The sequence below is a fragment of the Pyxicephalus adspersus genome, chromosome 7 (assembly GCF_032062135.1).
Source record: "Pyxicephalus adspersus chromosome 7, UCB_Pads_2.0, whole genome shotgun sequence".
Classification (NCBI taxonomy): Eukaryota; Metazoa; Chordata; class Amphibia; order Anura; family Pyxicephalidae; genus Pyxicephalus; species Pyxicephalus adspersus.
Window position 1 is genome coordinate 34,931,373 of NC_092864.1, and position 24,338 is coordinate 34,955,710.

A 24,338-nucleotide genomic window follows, 5' to 3' on the forward strand; every position below is an offset into this window, starting at 1 on the left:
AACAGTACAATACTGGGCATATAACACGACCCCCAAATGAGTGGTTAGAGTGGGGGGTCGTCTTACACGCCCAGTCGCCCTATATACCTGAAAATACGGTATTTATTCTGATAGATCATCATTGGATGCATTTTTTCATGGAAAGAGGTGCATGTTAGCTAAACCACACTTTTCTAGCGTTGCATTAGTGTGACTCTCGTTATCAAATCTAAGCTGATTTAAATGGCATCCCAATGCACTAACATAAAGTAGCTCCAAAGCATATGCATTATGAAGCACTACATTACTATGATTTAACAACATTAATTAACAAATGTGCATTGATATAACATACCAGGACACCACAATCTGAATGGCTTTTTACGGTTAGGGCAAAAGATAAGGTTAACTGTAAAAGTGTTGGGGATAGGTGAGAGACTGAAGAGTCATAACCTTTTACATGTGATGTTTTCCTATATTGCATTCAAGTTGTGCCTGGTCTGTGGTGCCAGAAACTTAAATACTGGGCACAGACCTACCTATACAAAACAAGTTCCAAAACCAGGAAATGGTGTAAAATGTTCTGCCATCTGGTAGGTTAATGTTTTGGAAACTCATGGGCCTGTGTCCACCAGTTCTCTTTTTGGCCTATGTCCACTTATTCTCCTGATGTCCTGTGCCAAAATATTCCCCTGATGGCCTGTGTTGACCCTAATGGCCTGTGCTTACATGTTGCCCCTGATGGCCTGTGCCCACACGTAGCCCCTGGTGGCCTGTGCCCACATGTTCTTCCCATGGCCTGTGCCCACAAGATACCCCAATGGCCTGTGCCCACATGTTCTTCCCATGACCTGTGCCCACATGTTCCCCTGATGACCTTTGCCCATATGTTCCCCTAATGAGTATGGGCTTCTCTGGCAACCCAATACTTCTCATCATGTGATCATCACATTACAGTGATATTAAATTGCTTATGCTTGATAAATTTTCCTATTAGCAGTTTTAGGTTAGCTTATCTACTAAAGTGGAAATCCTGAGTTACTGAGATCAATGCCATGCCTTGTTACTGTGATGACAAACTGCATGGGGCATATGGCATAAGAAAGAAAGCTGGTTAATTTGTTTTACTTTGAAGAAACTATACTGGCAGCAACTCTAAAGAATCCATCTTTTTACATCTTTGCTTACCCAAGGATGTCATCCAGTAAGCAATTGTTTGAATTCATGGTTGTTTCTACATGATTATGCATGACCACCTTAACGTCTGCAAAAAGTTCCAATGGTTTGTCCTTCAACCCCTGAAGAAGAAGGTACGCCCTCAAAACTAGTTCAGAATATATGAGAGACCAGCACCTTTTTTTGATTACCTAATTTACTGCTGTGATTGCTACTTGTAGAGCGCTGTACAATGGCAAAAGCTCAAACCCAGACTAATATCTGGTTTTAATAATTTTCAAATAAACTGCAAATAAAAGCTGATACAGTTTATGCCGGTAATTCCCTACTGTTCATTTACGTGATTCTTTTGATTCATTTTCTTTTTCCGTCTCTGTATTTCAAACAAGCACAGCTTGACTGAAACATAAATATATGCTGAATCTTAGTGGTAAAATATTTTTCAAGGTTCAGACTTATGTTGTCTCCCAACTTCTTATTGGGCACTCTATAAGGTTGCCAAATTACAAGGCAGAATTCAGGTGACCTCTGTCCTTGCTCAACACAAACTGAAGCATCAGAATCAGTAATTAATAATGAAAAGTTTAATAAGAAACATAAGAAATCCTGCAGAGTTACACTGAAGTCTAAATATTCAGGTTATTGAATAGGTTTAGCTGTGACTGGTTCACTTTAATACGCTTTGAGGCTGAAGTCATCCGTAGGAAGAAAATATCTTTGTTTTTGTTTTAAATTGCATGGATTCCTATTAGAGCAATATAAAGAAACCAAGGGGGACGCAGGGAATTGTAGATAAGGTTTGAAATGTTTATTGGAAACAGAGGTAGAGTAATTGTTTTATTCCCAGTGTGTAATTGAGGTTCATAAATAATGTATATAACCTCCATATTATGGAAGCACAATGATGACACACAGTTCTGTTCTGTGATGTATTGCTGGTTATTCCCATGTTTTAGTGGGAAAATGTTTTCCAACTCTTCAGTGAATAAATCTGTATTATTCACTGCTGTTTTCTCAGAGAATATATATCCTATTTCCCCAGTAATCTTTGTTGGTTGCAACTCACTGAATCTGAAACATAATTTAAAAGGAAACAATTGGACTTTGGGTAAATATATATATTTTTAAATTTTTCCCAGCAAGAAAAAAGCAGTTTAGACAATAATATTCATCTCCTCTGCATCCCTCTCAGTAATCACTTTTTGATGCTAGTTGTTCTTTGTTTCCAGCTTTATTCAAACTGTGAGTGCAGGATGTTATAGACCCGCCCCCAAGGATCAACCTCATTTACATATGGCATCAGCTTGTGTAATGTTCAGCTTTAATAAATTGTTAAAGCGAGCTCTCATTTTGCACAGTTTTTGGTAAATGTACAGGAGAGTGTATGGAGATTAAAAAGTTAGACACCTCTCCCAGTTCCCTTGGCAGAATCACTTGGTCCTTTTTGGAGGTTTGCGAACGTTGTTGTTTTTGGTTGATGAGGCTGGAATGATGGGCCTCATTTGGTTCTCCAAGGCTGAAATATTTAGACTTTCATCAGTGAACCTGGGTGATCCAGCAAACCTGAAATAGATTCCTTAAAGTCATTTGCTAGCAAATGTTTTCAAACCTGAACCAGATCCATTTCAGGTTTTTTGTATCACCCAGGTTCATTGTTGAAAGCGTATGCTCTCCAGTCTTGTATAGTTTTAATAAATCAGGCCCCAAAGTTCTCCCCAGACCGTTTTTGGGGGTGCAGGCCGCCCACCTGCTGTGATTATTCCGCCCAGCACATTTTCAGCAGCTCTGAACGGACAACGGAGAGGCTGCTCTGCTCGCTCTGTTCTCCGCTGATAAGAGATGATTGCTGATTAGAGCCGGACGGAGTGCGGCGAGCACAGCACAGCTATGAGGAGATCAGGACACAGGCTGCCCCTCCCCCTCTCATAGTTGTGCTGAGTCTTTTGGACAAAAAAAACATCATGCAAACAATGTTCCCGCCCAGTGGGCGTGTGTAATGACATCATCAGAGCAGTGTGTGTATAAATGCTGCATGTCACATTCCTCAGCTTTACCTCTCTCTGTGTATAAACCTTCATATCCCCTATGCTGTACGCCATAATGACTTGTAATTTTCAGGGTGCACAGGGAATACTTATGGTTAGCACCATTCACAATTTCAGCACCGCAGCTTCTACAAATTTCATGATATGGGGATCAGAATTGTAAAATCTTGTGAAAATACAACATTGGGGTTGCAGTACTAAAAGCAAGTGTGCCTTGGAGTCCTAAATTAAAAATGCAAATTGGGGACCCTCGGGCCACTTACATAGAAAGGAGCATTGGGGAAGGGCCCCAAAATTAATACTTATCTCTCACAAATCTATAACTGTCATATTATGTTACCCCATCTGCTTCTCTTCTTTGAACCCCAATATCCCTAGAAAGGTGGGGTGTACAAAGCTGAAAATGTATTATTGCAAACGCACTGCCCTTTTACACATTACTGCCCACTTCTAACACTCCGATTTTTCTGGAATGGTGTGAGGTGAGGTGTAGGAAACTGAAAATGTGTGTTGAACGTCTGTGGATAACACCCCCTAAGGTTTTTTCACAATGGCATCGTTAGAACATAAAAAAATCTGTCCATCAAAACAAAATTGGGGTTGAGGTACTGATAGGGTACAGGCATGTGTAATAGGGCAGCGTGTTTTGATGGGCAGACTTTATGTAATGATGTCATGGAGATGAAAGTTTGGGGGGTGTTAGCCACAAGTGTCTCTCACTTACACTTTTGATTGTGTTTATCTGCACCACTCTGTTCTAGAGAAATTGGGGTTCAAGGTAGGGAAGCGGACAGTTTGATGGGCAGAGGTTTTTATGTTCTAATGATGTCATGTGAATGAAATTTTAGGGGTTTTACACATCTGTTCCCCACTTACACCTACATTTTCAGTTTCCTGCACCTCCCCATTCTAGATAAATTGGGATTCAAAGAACAGAAGCAGAAAGGGCAGCATAGTATTACAGTTATAGTTTGGTGAAAGGTAGGTAACATATTTAGGGGCCCCACCCCAATGCTTCTTGCTATGTAAGTGGTCCCAGGGGTCCATAATCTGCATTTTCAATTTTGGGCTTCTAGGTGCACTTTCTTTTAGAACAGCAACCCAAATGTTCAATTTCCACAAGTTTTTAAACTCGTGATCCCCATATTTTGAAATTCTTGAAATTAAAATAGGAAATGTTGGTTCTTACTAGCTATGAGATTCCCCTGTGTACCCTAAACATTTTAGGTAATTAAAACCAACAATTTAGGAGATCTAAAGGACTGAACACAATGAGTTGTTAGGCTGCAGAATCTGACAAGCAGACTTTACACACACAGCTATCACACTGCAGGTGGATTTCACAAGAAGTTTTTGTTTTTGGCAGTGATGAGAGGAGGGCACTGGCTGTCCTACCCCCATCTGCGATCACATGCATGATGCTCTTTGTGTTACCTAGGTATAGCGCTAGGAGGTCACATCTGAATGTAGGCTGAATTCACACTGGCAGTAAGATTGCATTTGCTGGGTTTGCCCCCCACTTTCCTCTCGCCAGGAACCACTGCTGCTTGAAAAACTGCTATGCCTGAAAAGCTCAGGACTTACCGCCTGTTACCAATCCCAGGTGCCTAGCAGTTATCACAGGTTACCAATCCCAGGTGCCCATCAGTTATCACAGGTTACCAATCCCAGGTGCCCAGCAGTTATCACAGGTTACCAATCCCAGGTGCCCAGCAGTTGCCAAGTAGTCACTCGGAAGGAGCATTTTTTTTTACTGCTAATGTGGACTAAGCCTAATTTGTTAAGCCACATTGATCACAATATTACACTACTACATGGGATCACACTGTTAAAACATGGAACTGTAGGGAGTTGGATTAAAATACACAGCACTGGACTGTTAGTGCATAATACAAAAAAAAATGGAAAAATTGTTTATTCTAACAAGCCAGGCATTAGAAAGTTGGAACAAAGTATAAGGGGTAGGCAAAACACTGACACAATTAGCAGGGGTTACTGGATACATATGGCATAACAAACTAGGAGCTCCAATTTTGCAGTGTCTAACCCGCCCACTTTTTTTTACCACCCGGCTACAGTTTCCCCCCACCCAGCTGAAAAAGAATTCTGGGGAGAACACTGGGCTCGATGTAACCAGTATTCGTTCCCAGGCTAAGGTGCAGAAAATGTTCACCGACTGTAGTTGCACATGTACAGCACAATCAGGCTAAAGCTATGGTTCGTCTGCCCAATAACCCCTAAACTAAAATAACTTTGAAACCCTAATGGTGTTGCTGGATCTTTGTTTGACTTTTGTTAAACCAACAACCAATAGAGTGGCCTTTTTTGAGAATAGAACTCTTAAAACAATAATAATAAACTGCTATAATTATTATAACCACAGCTCACACTACATTAGTGTGGTAGTCATTGGGAAGAATGTCTCTTACATTGCTGGCCAGTGGGAAGAATGTCACCCTTACAGTTTGGTCATTACTCAAGGAACCATTACTAGCAACCTCTGAAGGAACCCTTATTGGGAAACACTGCAATAGAGAGAGGACCTTCAGTGTGCCATATTTATACTTTCCAACGCTTGGTTTTTGAGTTTGAAATAACTGTTTAAGAATAATTGAGTCTGGATTCTGGCTCCCTAGGTGCTAAACAGCTTTTTTCCTGGACAGGAAAGGTAGCTAAAACATATGTCACAACTTTTCAAGAGAGAAAAAAGGAACACATTTCAGCCAAAGTAAGAAGGCAAAGGACTAACTCCCACCATGTCCCCCATACCATGGACCAGGACCAAGTAAAAATGATTGGTTCAACCCAACAAGAGCTTTCCTATATTGTTTTTTTGGAAATAACCAATGCATTCATTTAGAGGTTGGGTGAAGTGTTGTTTGTAGTATAAGATAGTATAGGTTTTTATGTAAATCTATTCATCAGGTCAAAAAATGTAAAAAGTAAAGAGGAAAAATGAACAGAGGGATTTGATCTTCAAAGCAGGATATTCCCTGGGAATGAAGGAGAATTGGGCTCTACATGTGATGACGCCTTTGGCCAAGTTACCCGTATATTGCCGTTATTCTGTCTAGTTTGCTATAAAAGAGTTTCGATTGATGGGACCTCATTGGAACAGGATGTGGCAATGCCGGAGATAGCTAAGCCAATAAGTTGTCAGGATCTCTAAAGGCAGACCTATGGATGGTAAATATGGGGGTCTCTGCCTTTTTTGATATTCTAGAGCTCGAGTCTTGGAAAACCAATTGTTTCCTATAAGTTTACAGGGTAGTAAGACTTCTCCTCAACAAGACGAAGCAGCTCTTAGTGCCCAATTTGCCTCAGAGCTGCCTTCAGAAAAACAGAAACCTAAACCCTGCCGCAACCCCCAACAATCGTCATGGGGATAGAGTGGGTTTTTCACACATTGGGAAAGTGGAAAACCCCTTTAAATAAGGTCTTTTATTTTTACCTTTGCTGACATAAGACTTGTGGGTGTCCATATTATTCCAGATTTAAAATAACGATGCCAATCTCATTACAGGGAGAAGCAAGAAGCGAGACAGATGTCAGAACAGCGAGCTTTACCCCTTAGCGGAGACTGAGGCTTGCGCCTGTGAAGTATATAAATCTCAGCCGTATGGAAATTGGTCGGACTGCATAATTCGAGATGGAAGAAATGAAATGCAGCTGGGAGTAAAAGCTTGCAGAGACATGAAAGGCTGCGGTGAAGGCGTTCGACTGCGTGCAATCGCCTGTTATGACTTAACTGGCAAGATTGTAGAGCCCAGTCTCTGCAGTCGTTCCGGTAAGGAAGAGCATGAATTATTTATGAAACAGACACTTAGCACCAAGTGATTTTAATTGTTAAGGCTGGGGAATAGTTATGTGGATTGCTAATATTTCTTCAGGACAAGTGTAGAAATTAAGAATCGTTCTGGATAAGTTCTGAGTCATAAACCAAGAACAAAATGTGACTATTGTAATAACATTATTCACATCATAATGCTTTAGTTAAAGGGAACTTGGCATCAAGCTATGAGTTTCAACTAAATCTTTTGAAAAGGTTTTATATGCATGTTATTTACCCATAAAAGCCCACTTGTGTAGACATCCAAAAGGCAAATTTGTGCCATATTGTATGATAGCAGTCAAAGCAGATTAAAATGAGTCACTCAAATCACATGCTATAGCAGGGATATCCAAATCAAGTGCTTGAGATCCAGGATCTGCACACTTAACTAGGGTCACCTGACTCAGGCATCAATATCAGTCATTCACAAACTTTATCCCCTGGCCTGAACAAAATACCAATTCACCACCATCATTTTACCGAAACAGATACCCATACCATAGACAGGTTCCTCCCCACTCTCCAGCACCTTTAAAACCACCGCCTTCTAGAAACCTAGCCGCCAGCACACACACACTAACCAATCACAGCGTCACCATATCAATATTAAGGGAGGGTGGAAGGGAACTTTTCTCCCTGCCTGCACTAATTGACCATGGCCCACCCTCTGCCCTGGCCTTCCTAAAACCTACTTAACCCTACCTATCTCCGCCTACCAACAAATCATCTCTAACTACCTCCCCCTTTCTAGCACCTTCTTCAACCCCTCCCGCCCCTGAAGGTCTTTGTCACCCTGTTATGCATCCCCTTCGCCTAATATGTGTTTTATTGGCTCTGGGTCTTCCATTTTTAGTATTTCACTAACAGCAGTATTTTTAGTAAGGAGTTGTTTGCAGAGTCAATAAATGAAAGTGTATGAAGAAGCTGTGCCACCACAAAGGGTAATTGGACTAAAGGGCAGGCAAGAAGGCAGAGGACAGTGCTAGGGAAGTCAACTTTTTCTAACAAGTTCAAAGGAACTTTGCTAGTGAATAAAGTAATTTATGGAAAGGAAAACATGGCAAGTACGCATTTACCATGCCTAATTTTTCAGTGTTTTTACCTGCAACTTTTTAGGTTGGTAACAAGGTCTTTTAAAGTGACCCTGTCATAAAATAATTTCCACCCAAACCTGCAAAAGCAAAGAGTTCTGTATTTTGTCACCTATCAGGTTTTACATCAAGAATAACAAGATGAGACATCGGTGAGGCGGCCACATATCCAGGCAGAGCTGACAGGAGTAAATCTTACACTCTGCACATAGGCAATAAAGCGGTCTTTCTGTCTCTCTGAATTTGTTGAAGTGGTTGTCTAACTTACTGTAAAACCTCTTCCTGGTGATAATGGTCTTTAGATACTTGTGTTCAGAGCTTTTCCAGCTTGTCCACATTTGTTGCATCTCTTGTGAATGTAGCCATGAGCTGTTTGACTTATCTGAAATATTATAGTTGATCAGTTACACAGTAAGTGTAAAATCATTGTTATTTTAAAGAATAGCATTGCCGGTTCTTGTTTTTTGCTATGTTTGTTTTATTGTATCAATGTTAATTTTATCTGCATCAAGGTTAAGTGCAGTTTTATTGCACTATTTCTTAGTATTCCTATTCCCCGTGTCCCTTCTTCCAATATGAATATATATATATATATATATATATATATATATATATATATGTTCCTAAATAGGTATCCCTGTTCCTTTTTATTGATTTGTATTGGACACCCATGCTTTGCAGTTATAAATGATCAGTGGCCATCAGTACCGTTCATTCAGAATGGAGCCCCAAAATGATTTTACAGTAATAGGCAAACCATCTGGATCTTTACAGTAAATAATGATAAAATAACACCAGCACACTACTTCTGTACTGGAACTTTCTGCGATGTAGACCTATCACTGCTGCATTCTCTTCTTGTGCAGGCTAACTAGTCTTGTACCTGCCTCCTCTGAAGGTGACCTGCAGTGGGAGGACCTGCTGAAACCCGATCACAACTCCCCGCAGAGGCTGCGTGCAGCACAGTGACAATGTCATTGCTGCTTTTAGGTATCATCTGGTTTTGCAAAGGCATTTAGATCTGGATATGTGTTCTTTTATTTACTTATATGAAAACGTTTGTGCTTGGGGTTCAGCTTTTACATATATGTCTTATTTATTAAAAACCTATAAACTGAGGCCGTTGTCCATATGTCATACCTGACTTCTTACATGCAAAATGCATTGACTGCATTTTTTAAAGCTTTCCAAGGCTGAAGAGGATATGCTTTCATCAGTGAAGCAGAGTAATCCAGCAAACTTGGAATGGATCTGAACCAGGATTCAAAACACTTGCTAACAAATAGCAAATGACATTAAAGAAATCTATTCCAGGTTCGCTGGATCACCCAGCTTCACTGATGAAAGTGTATCTCCTCCAGCCTTGGAGAGCTTTAATTAATCAGGCCCATTTTTTACAGTTTATATACAAAAAAACATACCATCAGTATTTAGGTAGCATCTAGACAGGAAAGGGCTATTGGGATATCCTCTCTTTTTTACATTGCCTACTAATGTACTAATGCACACTTGCCTACTAATGTACTGTTTTTTTTTCTGGTAGGCCCAGAGGCATTGCAAATACCATCTACTGCACAGCCAATTTTTTGGGACACAAATTTCTCCTTTTTTCTATGTACTGGCCACCAATGATGTAACTCCTGCACTTGTGTATGATTTCGTATAGTGGTCAGTAAACTATGTACCTACATTTATTCTAGCAATGCAGGCAAAAAAACTAACAGGATTATTATAGTACTACATCGAAAACAATGACATAAAAATATATCAAGTTAATGGTTAAAACTATTTATTTTAAAACAAGCATTAACAATTTCAAAATTAAATAAAAAACAACTTGCATAATTTGTTCCACAAAAGAGAAACCACTAGTGTATCATATACAGGGACAACAAATGTCTCAAGGTTTACAGAAAGATAGGTGTGTTCTAATATAAAAATCTACATATGCATCTCATATCATTAACCGTAATACAAAGGGATGTTGCTTCTTCTAAAAAAGGAAAAAAAAACTCTTAATCCAACCATGTGTGGGGTTCAGTTCAGCTTTTAAAGCTGTGATGCGTAATAGAGTTTTTAAAAGGCTGAATTATTTTGAATAAGTATTCCAGGCAGTCTCCATACAAACCTCATAATATAGATCTAGTGAATAACAACAGGAGACCTGAAATTAAATAGAATGCAAAGTAACATTTACTTAGTTCCAGACGATTGGTTCCAGAAATAGCAGTTTCAGCTTCATTCCAGTGCAGTTGTCAGCAGGGTCCTATAATGTGGAGTCATGCCTCACACTGCAGGTCTCGGAATTGTGATGGTTTTTAATGATACCATCATTTCTGATTATCCATCTGTGAGCTCACTCAGTACAACTTAGTACAGCGCTGACTTCTCTCTTTATGGTGTGCAATACAACAACACACCAATTTGTCACTGCAGTGTACGTTCTAAATTTGGAGATATTCCAGAAGCTTGATAAACACTGACTGCACCTAAACACTGCTATTCTTTTTTTCTTGTGCTGCTTTTATGAAAATGATAAAATATGATATAGCATTACAAACGGTCAGTGGGAGAAGCTGCAATGCCCACCAAATTATGCTCCTGCCCTCTGCAGATTGGTAGAACTGAACTTGCAGGATTGTCTAATTGTCTTCAAGATGCAGAAGGAGTGTGGTCATGCCTGTATGTCCAATTTCTTGATTCCACGGGCATGCATAATGAGCCTATATAAAAAGTCATTGAACTGGGATACTTACCACTTTTCTTGAATCTGAATAAGAAAGACAATAGTGAAAATGAGGAACTGAATATAATGTTGAAAAACTGGAAAGGGCTAGGAGAAAGACAAATATGAGGACAATTAAACGGACTATATTTTCCAAAGGAAAATGTGATCAACCTCTAAAAATACGTACGTGGTCCATATGTTAAACCCGGTGCAGCTTGGTGCAAAATTGTTCACTTAAAAGGCAAAATCCAGGCTCTGGTTCTCCTACTTAACTTTTTTGAAGGACTTCTGCTATAATTACTTTACATCACAGGTAATATTTTCTCTAACCTACTATCCATGGTGGGCAGGAGCTAAATTATGCGATGTGGGGCTTTCTGTAGAACATTCTCCTGTAGCAGGCATGGTGGCAGTTACTTATTGCTCCAGACTTAAAGGAAAGGGGTTCAAAACTGCTTGGAGAAAGGGCAGCACTGAATTAATCAAAGGATGAGCTTATAGTGAATCATTGCCTCAGAATAGGTTAGTATACCTGTGGGGGCACTATTTATTCATTATTGAACCAATACAAAAGAGCTTCTGAAGAAAATGAGGCATAACCTCTACACACAAAGAAAGTTCTTTAAAATATGAACTGTGAACATATAGAATAAAATTCCCCAGGAGCTTTAAGCCAACTTTGTAACTTGTTTAAAGAAAAATGTTGGATGTATTTTTAAATGTACACAACATATCTGGTTAGTTTTATTTTTGGGGAATAACACCACTGGGGTTATGATCCGGGGAGTATTCAATTACCTTAGGGGATCAGAGTTCAATGTTTTTCCATTTGGAGAAAGTCACTGGCTTAGGAACCGGGGTTGCAAAAGTCATTAGGCAGAACAAGTCCTTTCACCAAAGAGCCTCTAGGAGCCCTTCTCAAGACCAATACCTGGCTACTCAATGTTGTACACAGGGCTGGAAAAAGGGATCTTCTACCATTGGCTTCTTCTTCCTCTTGGCTCAGTATTAGAAGATGACATATGTCAGAGCCTGGCAAGAGAAGACCATAGCAGCTCCTGAAAGTGGGGTGCTTATGTAGAGATGGGACTCTCATATAAAGAGGGAGATTCTGACATAATGGGGGGACTCTGTCATAAAGAGAATATCTAATTTAGGAGGAGACTTTGATGTAAAAAACAAAGCTCTTATACAAGTGGAGTCTGATGTGATGGAAGAATTCTGATATGAAAGGGTAATTTTCATGGTAAAGGAAAAGAGTTTCAATGTAACCAGAAGCAAAGGGGTGACACAGATATAAAGAGGTTCTTTTAATGTGAAAAATAAAACTGATATAAAGACATGCTCCTGATGTGAAGGAACTTGCCCTAAATAGTATGAGCCTTGTCAAAATTAATGATTCAGAGTTCCCACAGAAGAGAAACCCAGATCCAAATTCTGCATCAGGGCCCACAGGTCTGTAGCTACGCCAATGGCAGGTTCCAAGGCTTTTTTTAATGTACTTATTTTTGGTTGAACATGACATCCATGTGTCTCAACCTTCTTATGCCCCAATGAAAATCCAACAGAAATGTTTTTTATATAATTGTTGCAGTAACTGAAGATGTGTTTTCTCAATAGACTCATTTCCCCTTTAATAACAAAACCCAGTAAAACAACACTTATCATGTTCAGTACTCTGAAAATGTAATTTTATGACATTTCAAAGATGCAACTTGAACACAAAATCCCATTGTCTCCTGTGCCCTTTCCATTTTTATAAACAAGACCACTAGAACTATTTGTTGCTCCCATATAAATGGTTTTATTTTGTTACCACGGGGCCCGACCAGATCATATCGCTCAGGTTAACTCGCCATTCAAGATAATCCTGTTTAATTTATCCAGTAGCTGTGCTTCTGTAATGCCAGAGATAAGGTGATTCAGCCCTTCAGCTTACACGAGATGCATCCATTATAAAATGGATGTGGTTAAAGCTGGATGGAGATAATTGTACAGGGTAAGTATAGTAAGGCTGATGTACTGTTACCAGGAGATAAAACGTGTTTATTTTTTAAGGGTCAGCGAGGAGTGAATGGAGCACACAATGGGTTTTTTCTGAGCTGGTCTGTATGTAAAGAGTGTCAGCCATTGTGTTATCATTTTCCGCAGGTGTTTAGCACCAACAGTTGAGTTGTTGAGGTCCTGTAAAAATTTTAGGGGTCTGTATGAAGACAGTTGTCTGGCTTTTTATATCTGCAAAATAGCCAAGCTCCAGCCTCTTCTTCAGTCTTCCACAGTTTTACAGGCTCCTATCCTGTACTAAAGTGGCTTCTTTTGATTTCACTGCACATGGTGAGCTGCTAAACATAGGCGTTAGAAGCTGCAGCACGTCCAATAGAGCCCACCCCTTTCCTAGGCTGGAGGATGTCCACTTTCATCTCATCCTCCTTTACCTTCAGCTTGACCGTCCCTGGCCTGCCCCCATCATTCATTGGTTATCAGTTTTTTTGATTATGGAGGCTCAACATTACTTGTGAATGTTATCACTGCTTCCAGTTGCCTGAACAAGGACCTTCATGGTAGGATTATCATTATCATATTTTTGACAGCTACAGGTTTAAAAAGGTAAAAAAAACTTAATTACATCAACATTCTAAAGCTTACAGTATATGAGATGGTGACCAGATTTATATATATGTGAGAGAGTGCAAGTCCACTGGTATGAACGAGCCCACCTAGAGAGAGCATTATATGTTTATTGAACCCTGATAGATCCAAGCTGACTCAGAGATGTGCGTTCAGATAAAACAAGCAATTACTTCTCAGGTCAGTATGTCAGCCTCCCCGTAGAGATATCATTTCAAGCTATACAAAGCTATATTTTTCAAAATACAAATAGAGCAATAAGATTATATACTTTAGGATCAGCTTCCCCAGCCCTCTGCATTGGTAGATTGGTAAAACTGGACTTGCACACTTTTTGCCTTAATGATTCAGTATTTTTTCTGTACTGTGAGTGGCCATGCCTGCATGCCCAACACATTGATTCCAGGGGCGATCTTACTGAGCTTATCTCATATGTAATTGAACTAGGATACTTACAATAATGTTACAGATCCTCATTACTCCCTCTCTTCTCCAATGGTGGGCAGAACCTAAATTCTGCAATGTGGAGACAAACCTAGACCTAAATTCCCCCATGTTCCCTTTGTGAGCCCAGCATGGTGGCAGAACCTTGACACAGGAAGTGGGTTAAATTATCCTAGGTGGAAAAGGAGCAGCACTGTAAGGTTGGTGTCAAACTGACCAGACTGATTACAGCTTGACAGTTTCACCATTAGTAATGACCTTTTCCTATGGATTTGCTCCCATGGTAGCCAGAACATCCAGATATCATACGTTCGCTGTTCTCTCACTAGCGACTAAAATTCTTTGGCATTACAGGTGAGCAGGTAACACAAAAACAATAAGTGGTTTCTTTATTTTGTTACTGAGCCGTCGTTGGCCATGACTTGTTAATCTATTTTGGTAGATAGGCCCCAGTGCAAATTATTAGTAAAGGTTCCACTACCATTTAACCCTCTGGATATCATCAGCATGCATAGGTGGCACAGTGGTGGCCATGTCCTCCCCGTATAGTGTACAGAGTAAAGCCAAGCATGACACCCACTTAGCAAGACACCTTCTCCACCACAAACCCAAATCCCCTCATAGCACAGATATTTCCCAACAGCTCCAAATCAACCCAGTACAGATCTCCCCCATTAGCCCCAAATCCCTACAGTACAGTTCTACTCCAACAGCCCCCCCAATACAATTCTAGTCTAAAACCCCCTACCATCTTCTTTCTCAGCCTAGCAATCAGCACAGACCACACAATACAGCCCCCCTCTGTGCAGATCTCCCCACCCTCCCTTATACGTAACTATTCAGTGATGGTTCAGAGTGAAGGAATTTCCTATCCTTAGCTAAACTAGACATGGGGATCAGAGTCTTTCAGGATTCAGGTGGGCAGAAGCAGTACTGCAGTTACAGATGGGTAGATGGCCCAACATTGAGAAACAGGGGCTGCATTTTCCAACATATTCTAAGTGGCAGTCACGATGGGGCCACAGTTGCAATTTGCATCCCCTCTTCCTATGTTACTGCCCTAAAGGCAAAGTTGGCACGACTTCATCCAAATCCTCTTCATTGCCAAAAATCCCATGGCAAAATACTTATCACATAGATAGTACTTCTAGAAGTGCCTGATCTACATCTCCGTATCATCTCCGTATCATACTGTCACTACCCAGCTATCATTTCAATACCCATCTACAATATTGTTTGTAGGCTTTGAATACCCTTAACATCCATGAATAACGTAAATTTATTTTCTGTACAATCATTGTTTGTTCTTTTTTTTTCCCTTTTTGCAGAAGATAAACCCTCTCTTAGACACAACTATATACTTTCCTGTAAGAGATCGTTTTAAGTTCTAAACAGTAGTTTCTGTTCATTATAGGGCCCAGTCAATGCCATAGTATTATCGCCATCAGAAAGCCATTGAATGCTTTTACTGCTGCAAGCGGTTTCTAGGGAGGTGTTAGAGCTTTCTCCCGCGACGCAGGTCAGAGAGCAGAGAAACGCGGCATGCTCACTCTGGTTATTACCTGTCACTCCTGCGGCACAAGTGGCACTCATAGAAAGCTTACAGCTCACGCAGGGACAATGCGCTCCAGCACTTTACAAAGGCCAATTAAACAGAGAAAGGAAAATAAAGATAAAATGGTGTGCAGAAAGGGTCTTGCAGGAAATGGATTCTTCTGTACAAGGAACCTTTATCTTATTGCAGGTTTCTTTTATTCTTACAATTAATAGGGAAATCTGGCTCATACTGAGCTTCTATACACACCAGTCATCCCTGACAAAAACAAAAGTCAATGTGGCATTTTATGGGTTTTAGCTCTGCTTATCACTCAGAGGCATTAAAGCTCCATTTTCTAACTTGTTTGCGACGGAGTCTTCATTTCCCTGAGTGATATATCATTATTTCTCTCTTTTCACATTTGTTCTTCTTGCTGTGCCCTTCTTGACCAGAAATCTTTATGGGAAAAAATCTCTTTGGCTGTCACGGATGAGCTGCACCCTAGGTTTCCATTCCTGTGCCAGAAAACAAAACTACATTTATCTATCCAAATCCTGTTATTTGTTCCCCCTTCCCAAGGGCAACCAAAATCTAAACTGAACCCTTACTTAGTATGTCCAGATACAAAGATCTGATCACTGGGACCTAGCACATTGGAGAATTTTCCCTTACCTATTGCTCCTAAAACTCCAAATTTTATATTTCCTCTTATTTTCTAGTTGCAATGGTAGAGTGGCTAACTCTCCCATTTTTTATTACAAAAACATATGGACTTCTCATGCAATTAAATGTGAATCAAACCAAACAAATAATGGTTGGGGTATATGGTATATGCTATTTCTATATTGGTGGTAAGGTTTCAATGCGGTTACCGCTTTCTCATGTTCCTGAACATTTTCCTCAGATATGTAGCCTCTCACCCGTGGCAGCCTGTTGAGAATTGAAAAGGGATGGCAGTAGGGCAGCTCAGTACCACTTGCTGTAAAAAGTTCTTTGGGAACTAGGGCAGCAGTGCAGGTGGTTGAGCTGCTGACATGGTGCAGGCCACTGATGGCTGCATGGGAACATCAGTTCCCCCCACAAGTCTGTACTTAGTCGATTTTTTCTATTTAATATTTATATTTTTACAGTTATAAAGTTTTTTTGTCTTCCAAAAAATCATATATTATAAAATTTCCCAAATACGCTTGTAATTCTGTGTAATAAATGCTTCTCTATGTTAAAATTTTATTTGTAAATCAAACATTAGACAAATTATATTATAATATTGAATTCTCTAAAGTACTAGTTTCTGTAGTCCATTCCTTTTTCAATACAAGAAAGTATTTTGCTAGCTTTAGATATTGCAGCTTGGTATTGCATGCTGTTATTAAAGCAGACCTTTTTTAAAAAAACTTGGACTTGCACTTGGGGGTAACAACATGCATTGTTCATATTGTCTAGAGGGAATACATTTGGGTGAGTCAGAAATGGAAATCACACAATTCCCTCAATTGCGCTGGACCTTCCCTCAATCTGGTCCCGCATCATCTCAAAACTTCTCTTCGTTCTGGCACTGAGCAAGCGCCGGGAGCTGCCATCTTTCATCCTCTTTTCTGGTCTTCTTGCTACCTCACTTGATCTCCCACTGCGCAGGTGCGAGATTGGGTGACATAGCCTCCCGTGAAGGTAAAATAAAAAAGAGAGTCGATCTCTCTGCACATTCATTAGATCGACATCTCTTTCTTCTTAGTGACGCCTCCCGGGATGCATTATGTATGTGCTTTGTGCTCCCATCCAGTCTTCATCTCTGTGGTGATCAAGACATAAAGGGGAGGTGCTGCTTTTTTTTTTTTAAAAAGGTCCTTTTTAATAATAGCATGCAATACCAAGCCACAATATCTAAAGCTATCAAAATACTTTCTAGTATTTAAAAAGAGGAATAGACTGCAGAGATGGAGACATTATCCTGCCCCTGTACAAAGCATTGGTTAGACCACATCTGGAATATGCAGTCCAGTTTTGGGCACCAGTTCACAAAAAGGACATTGTGGAATTGGAGACAGTGCAGAGAAGGGCAACTAAACTAATAAAAGGAATGGAGGAGCTCAGCTATGAGGAGAGATTAGCTAAACTGAATCTATTTTCTCTTGTGAAGAGACGTTTAAGGGGGGATATGATCACCCTGTATAAATATATAAATGGTCCATATAGAGAACTCCCCTCCCGATTATTCATTTGAGATCATTACAAAGAACAAGAGGGCACTCTTTGCGTCTGGAGGAAAAGAAGTTTAAGCTCTGGATAAGGAAGGGATTCTTCACTGTAAGGTCTGTGAAAATGTGGAATCAGATCCCTCAGGAAGTAGTTTAAAAAAATACTAAAGATTGTTTTAAGAAAAATCTAGATGCTTTTCTAGAAGCACAGCATATAACTGGGTATTAAGGCTTTAAAGTAAAGATAACAGAGACTGTTGTTACAGGGAACATATGATTATCTCAAGGGATCCGGAAGGATTTGTTTTTCTCTTTTTTCTCGAATTGTACCAGATATTTTTTTCTTTTGCCTTCCTTTCGATCAAATATGTCTAAAGGTTTTTTTATCTTGGATGTGTTTATTTCACATGTGATTGAACTTGATAGATTTATGTCTTCATTAAACCTAACTAACTATGTAAGAAGAAGAAGGCCGTTTCTAAAACTCCAAGACTAGCAAAGATTTCAGTCTCTGGTTAACACCAGCATTGGGGGTGTTTTACATCCTTAGGGATTATGGAGTATATTTTGTTTTTCTAATTTCTCCCATTTAATAAAATTCAAAAAAAGAGGATCACATGATTTTTTTTGCTAACTCCCAGGTCTGTACAGAAATAATAGCAAATCACAGGGCAAAGTCCTCAAATCTTTTCATGGTAACTTTACTCCTCTCTTGGCTCACACCTGCTTAGCTATTACACACAGAGGAAGAAAAGCACAAACGTAATTTTCTCCAGCTGGGTCCTCGCAGCAAGAGGCATGGTGAAAAGCAAGTCTTTTTTGCAGGCAGTGTTTTTCTGAAATGAGGTTAGGATATACGGCTATATAGATAAAAATAAATTCAAAGCAAAAAAAACATAAAACCTGAGACAAGGGCCAATGGTAGACTGGCCAATCTGTCCAGTCCACATTGCAGTGGACTATAGTTTACCAAAGGTGCAAAATTTGTATTTGTTTAAAATTTTTTAACACTGTACTTGTAGAATAAGAAACAAATGTTTCTCCAGATGCTGATGAGGCCTAAATGTGTCATTTTTCCTTTATTTTGCCAATGAAGCCTTCATCTTGCTTGTGACCACAATGTCATAACTGACATAGTAAGAATATGTTCCTAATAGTCGGATGGGGAGGTTTAGTGCTGTCAGTGACAGCCAGGAAAAGTGTGTCATCAGCTACGCAATGACCCTCAATCTCCAACAGCAGCTGGCGAGTGGATGATTCCAATGACATCTCATCGTAATTGCCCAATTGAATGAATGGGGGCAGTTGACTACCAACCATCCTCTAAGACTACAAAAGGGCTCTTTCATTTTCAACAAGCACGGCGGTAATCAAGAGCCACCTGGGAACCTACACCTCACCCACCTGAAGTTATCCTTAGCCTATAATCAGTTTTGAAACAGATTCTTTCTTGACTAAATTTTTTTTTCCTCAAGACTTGTCTTTAAACCGGTAGTCCCAGTGACGTAACTACCAATTAGAGTAGTGTTTCTCAACCAAGGTTCCATGGAACCTTATGGTTCCTTCAGAGGTTGCCAGGGGTTCCTTGAACAATGATCAGTTTGTGCTTCTCAGATCCTTTTAACTGACACCAATATTCTTTTTTTGGCTATCTGTAAGGGTGACATTCTTGCCAATGGCCACCAATGTAAAAAACATTCTTCCAGTTGACTTCTACACTAATGTTTTGTGGTCTTTGGATGTAGTAATTATAGAAGGGATTCCCTGAAGACCTAAAATACATTACAAGGGATTCCCACTTGTAATATCTTTTATAAGTTCAAAAGTTTGAGAAACACTAAGTTATAGGGACTCATAACTATATTTTATTGGATCCATTCTTCTAATTCTATATAGCAGCTTGGAAAATCAACTGTGATAAAATATGACATAACACTGATCGTGTCTTAAACCTTTTTATACAATTTAGTTTCCTAATAGACCCCCCTTCCTACCCCAAGCCCCATGAGCTTCTATAACTGTTATTAAGCCTCTGGGTAGTATCAAATCAATAGGCTCAACCAAAAGAAAATGTGTGAACAGTCTGATCAAATAAATCCATTCTAACACATTTTCCTAAATAATGAAATAGCCAACGGTTGTCTTCGTGCGTGGAAAAAAAATGGCTGCCTCTATGGCATATGGGACAGATACTCTAAAACAGCTTTGTGCTGACAGAGCGACAAGGGGTTATTAATATTACAAGACAGCAGTGGTTCAGCGTTTCTGGATGACTGAACTGAGTGATTTGGTCTCAAGCTGCAACCTAAGCAATATATCCCGAATATAGCGTTCATGGCGAGCGCCAAGTCTCCTGATACTTACTGTGTTTCCGCTGAATTCCTGCCCAAAGCAGCCTGCCATGGCAGCTCAGACATGCTGCACAATGTTATTCACAGTTTATGGCCCCCAAAGCACAACTTTACAACAAAATAATATACTTCACAATAGAAAGGGGAAAATACATTCTAAGAATAAAGAAATACAGGAGATACTTATACAACATAAGTGTTAACACATTTGCTTCAGTGTAGAAAGAGAAAGAAATCTTAAAAAAAATAAAGACATAAGTTAAAACGAAGCCATTTTTTTAGTTTTGCATAGAATGGGGAAGTATTAAATATAAGGTCAGTTTCCCCTTTAACAAAATCTGTATCTGTATCTGTATCAAGATCTGTAAAACATAAAATGAGAAGATCCTTTTTTTTTTGGAAGGGTACAGAAAGCAATTACTGTATATACTCGAGTATTAATCAGAATTCTTTTTGCCCTCAAAATGCCATTATAAAAGAATATTGCTTTATACTGGGGTGATACCTAGTGCCATGTCCTGGAATTGTATTTGTCTCTGGTCTGAAAGGTCAGAGCTGTCAAAGACAAACTGTTTGTCACAAACTTATTTGGGGGGGAACATTTTCTGCTGGCCATAAATAATGTACAAAAGATTATTTAGCAGCAGTTGACCCATCATTAACAACCAAAAAGTACAAAATACTTTAACCTGTAAAAAGGAGGAAAAAAAAATATACAAAGTGAGATTATGTGATTTTATTTTTTTTCCTTTTTAATACACACTATGGATGTATGTAATAACACTCATTTATGTGAATTTCACATATTTGCTTTTGCATTTTCTTTATGCTGTTTTAAATGTTAGCAGTTATACTGCATTTTATGTTCCAGGTTTATACTCAAGTCAGAATATTGTTCCTGCTTAATTGAAAATGGGTTCCTCGATTTATTTTAGGGTCAGTTTATAATGTAGGATATACAGTATAACACATTTTTTAAGTGTTGAAGAGATAGAACTGCCACCAGAGTTCTGCTGTCTGTGTCCTGGTCATTCCTCTTAACTTACTGTGTTGTCACCAGGAAAGCATGCAAGGGAAATCCAATAGGGGCAGCAAATAAACCTAAAAAGATTGCAATTCTTCTCCACACTACCCAAACCTAGCATAGGTAAATGCTAATTAGTAACATCTTGTAAAGATCATCCTGTAAAATCTTGTGTTATGGACTCTCTGCCATTTGTCTTTGCAGGTTACATTGAAGAAAGATGTGAAGTGCCCTGCCCATTTGATTGCAAGTTAAGCGATTGGTCCATCTGGTCCTCCTGCAGTGCCTCCTGTGGTACTGGAGTGAAGGTTCGATCCAAATTCCTCAAAGAAAAACCTTATAATGGAGGACGCCCGTGTCCAAAGCTTGACCTTAAAAATCAGGTGAGTTCTTGCTGAAGCATTTATTACACTGCATAGTGTTTTTTAGTGTAAATATGATAGTTCATTATATTATTAACTTGTATTTATATAGTGCTGGCATATTACACAGTGCTTTACAAAGTCCATAGTCATGCCACTAGCTGTCCCTCAAAGGAGCTCATAATCTAATGACCCTACTATAGTCATATGTCATTAACAGTCTAAGGTCAATTTAGGAGGAAGCCTATCAACCTAACTGCATCTTTTTGGAATTTGGGAGGAAACCGGAGTACCCAGAGGAAACCCACACAAACACAGGGAGAACCTGCAAACTCCATACAGAAAGTGTTTTGGCCAAAATTTGAACCTGGGACCCAGCGCTGCAAAGGTCATATTTAATGATTAATGAATGTAATGCAATATATATGAAAAAAACACTGAACCAATTACACCAGTTAATACTACAGAAAAATAAATTGGTATAGCCTTTGCCTACTCCTGGGGGTTCACTTCCTATGAAAAAAGTGTCCTGTCTTGCCCTCTGATTGGTTACACACATGTCTATCACGGCACACAATGAAGTCATTATACAGCTCATTGTCACAATATGATGAAAGGTCCTTGGATAATGGAGATACTGGTGGGACGCAACCGCCTCCACAGTGTAGAAGAGATGGAGTCATCGTGCCGGCATCTGGTCCAGAGAAAGAGATGCTACGAAGATGAGATCTAAAATGACCCTAATTTATTTACCATTATACAGAAAAAAACACAACCTTCCTAAGATACAGGAATTCACTAAAAACAAAATAACACTTTTGATGGAAGTTCTTGCTGCCTATAGCAATCAAGCAGATTCTCTCCTTAATTTTTTTGTTCAGTATAGTAGAATGACAGGAACAATTTAATCAGTTACAGAGGCTGATCATGAGGATAGGGCTGTCTTTAGAAATCAGACAATCTACCCCATTGCTTTATTTATTCTATCCTATGAGTGTATCTTAGCCATCTGATTTGTTTTTTCTATAGAGGGTCAAGTCATAAATATTATTATGAAACTGTATTTATATAGCACCAACATATTATGCACTGTTGTACATTAAATAGGGGTAGCAAACGGAGGAGATATTTGTTATTGCTTTATCCTATATTATCTTATCTTAACTTTCTTTCTATCCATCTATTTATTTATTTATCTAGCTAGCTAGCTATCTGATCTGATTCAGATGGATATATGTTTAGAAAATGTCAGACATCCAATGGTTTTGCCAGATTTAAAGTCCCACATCTAACAGTTTGTTTCTTTACAAAAACTTTTATTCAGTGTGATTTGTTTTTGCTATAGAAGCTTTACCATATGTATCTTTATCTTTATATATCTTTTTTTATTCATCTCTTTTTTTATTCATCTATCTTCTTCATTATCATCTATCTATCTATCTATCTATCTATCTATCTATCTATCTATCTATCTATCTTTCTTTCTTTCTGTCTATCATATTGTCTATGACAATATCCAATATCTCATCTTTTTCTTTTCTTACAATTAAAGAGCAAATTTCTGAATAAATAGCGTTTCATATTTCTATGTGGGCTGCGGGAAAATCTTTCATCATCCTAATGAGATTATAATAGCTTTTTTCTGTAAAATTGCATTAATATCCCTCTGCATTGTTGCTAAAGGGATGCTCTAAATAGATTATTCTTGCATGTAGGGGTTATTTAGACGCTGGCAGCTTAATGAATTCAATTTTTACTCGTCTTCACCAGATGTGCTAAACTTCTAACAAAATGATCAGCAGAATCACAAGTGATGATCTCAGCGAGGGGTGCAAAATCACTGCAGCAATGAACAGGAATAAAACATTGGTGTTATACATGTTAGGAGTTTTGTGAGGATTCCTATCCGGTGGGCGATACTTATTTGTGTGCTTTTAATGCTGTAGACAGATTAAAAAGATGTGTTTAACAGGACTAGATAGCCTGCAATCTGAAGTTAATTTGTGTCATAGCTGAAGGGAACTTCTACAAATGTGTGTAAAGAACAAAAACAGCTAGGACATTAAGAGCAAGCTGTGTGCAAGGAAATTATAAAAGGTTTTAGGGCTGTCATCCTGATCCTTCCTTTACCACTTGGAATATCATTGACGTAAAACAAACATACAGAACATGAGCTCCGATAACTAGGTTTTATTTTGATATAAAGTTGAACTTTACTATATATGTAACCTTACTGCATTATGTTACCTTGATTTTGATGTGTAGCAGTGTTTAGTGCAGAGCCTCTTTGGTGTTAGCTCATTTTGGGGGGAGGAGGGAGATATGGGTCTAGAACTGACTTTATTATTCTAGGCTTTGATTGTTCCCTGGGAATGTAAACGTTGGCTCCATTTGTTGCTAGAGAAAAGTCTGGTTTTGAAGAAATAGGATCCATCCATTAACAGTGTATTTTGCCCCACTGCCAATGGAAAAGTCTGACAGCAATTTAGGTGGAAGTTCAAAAACAAATATACAGTATTTAGGTGGAGAATGGGCAGATAAGAGGATTTCCCCCACCATGCAATACTAGAAGTAGGGATGTTTAGAGCCCCTGGACTGACTAAGCCAGGTGACTTTCCCTTGAATTGCCAGGGAGGAGTCTGTGGGGGTCCCTATTACTGTGATTTGAGAAGAAGCCTTTAAAGATGGGGCCCATTCATGGATGCTACAAACCAAAGTACACCAGGATTAAAGACTTGTAGCCTGCCATTGCTAATTTCCTTTTTTAAAATGTTAGTTCGCTGACTGTCTTTGGTTTAAAGAGAATCTGCGCTGAACAATAACACACTCCCTTTAAGGCACCTTGCATTCCCCTACTTCTCTGTTCACGTTTAGGATTCTTTACAAATAACCAGTAATTCCACGTCTTCTAGAGAATGCAATATTCTACCCTTCCTCTGTGGATGA

General features: G+C 39.1%; 1 protein-coding gene across 1 annotated transcript in view; it reads left to right on the forward strand.

The window, feature by feature from the left end:
* Positions 1-24,338, forward strand: part of THSD7B (thrombospondin type 1 domain containing 7B) — a 313,336-nt gene that overhangs the window by 208,010 nt on the left and 80,988 nt on the right. Inside the window, 2 exon segments of the mRNA XM_072418113.1 lie at positions 6,724-6,987; positions 21,235-21,413. Of these exon segments, the coding sequence (XP_072274214.1) occupies positions 6,724-6,987; positions 21,235-21,413 (443 nt within the window).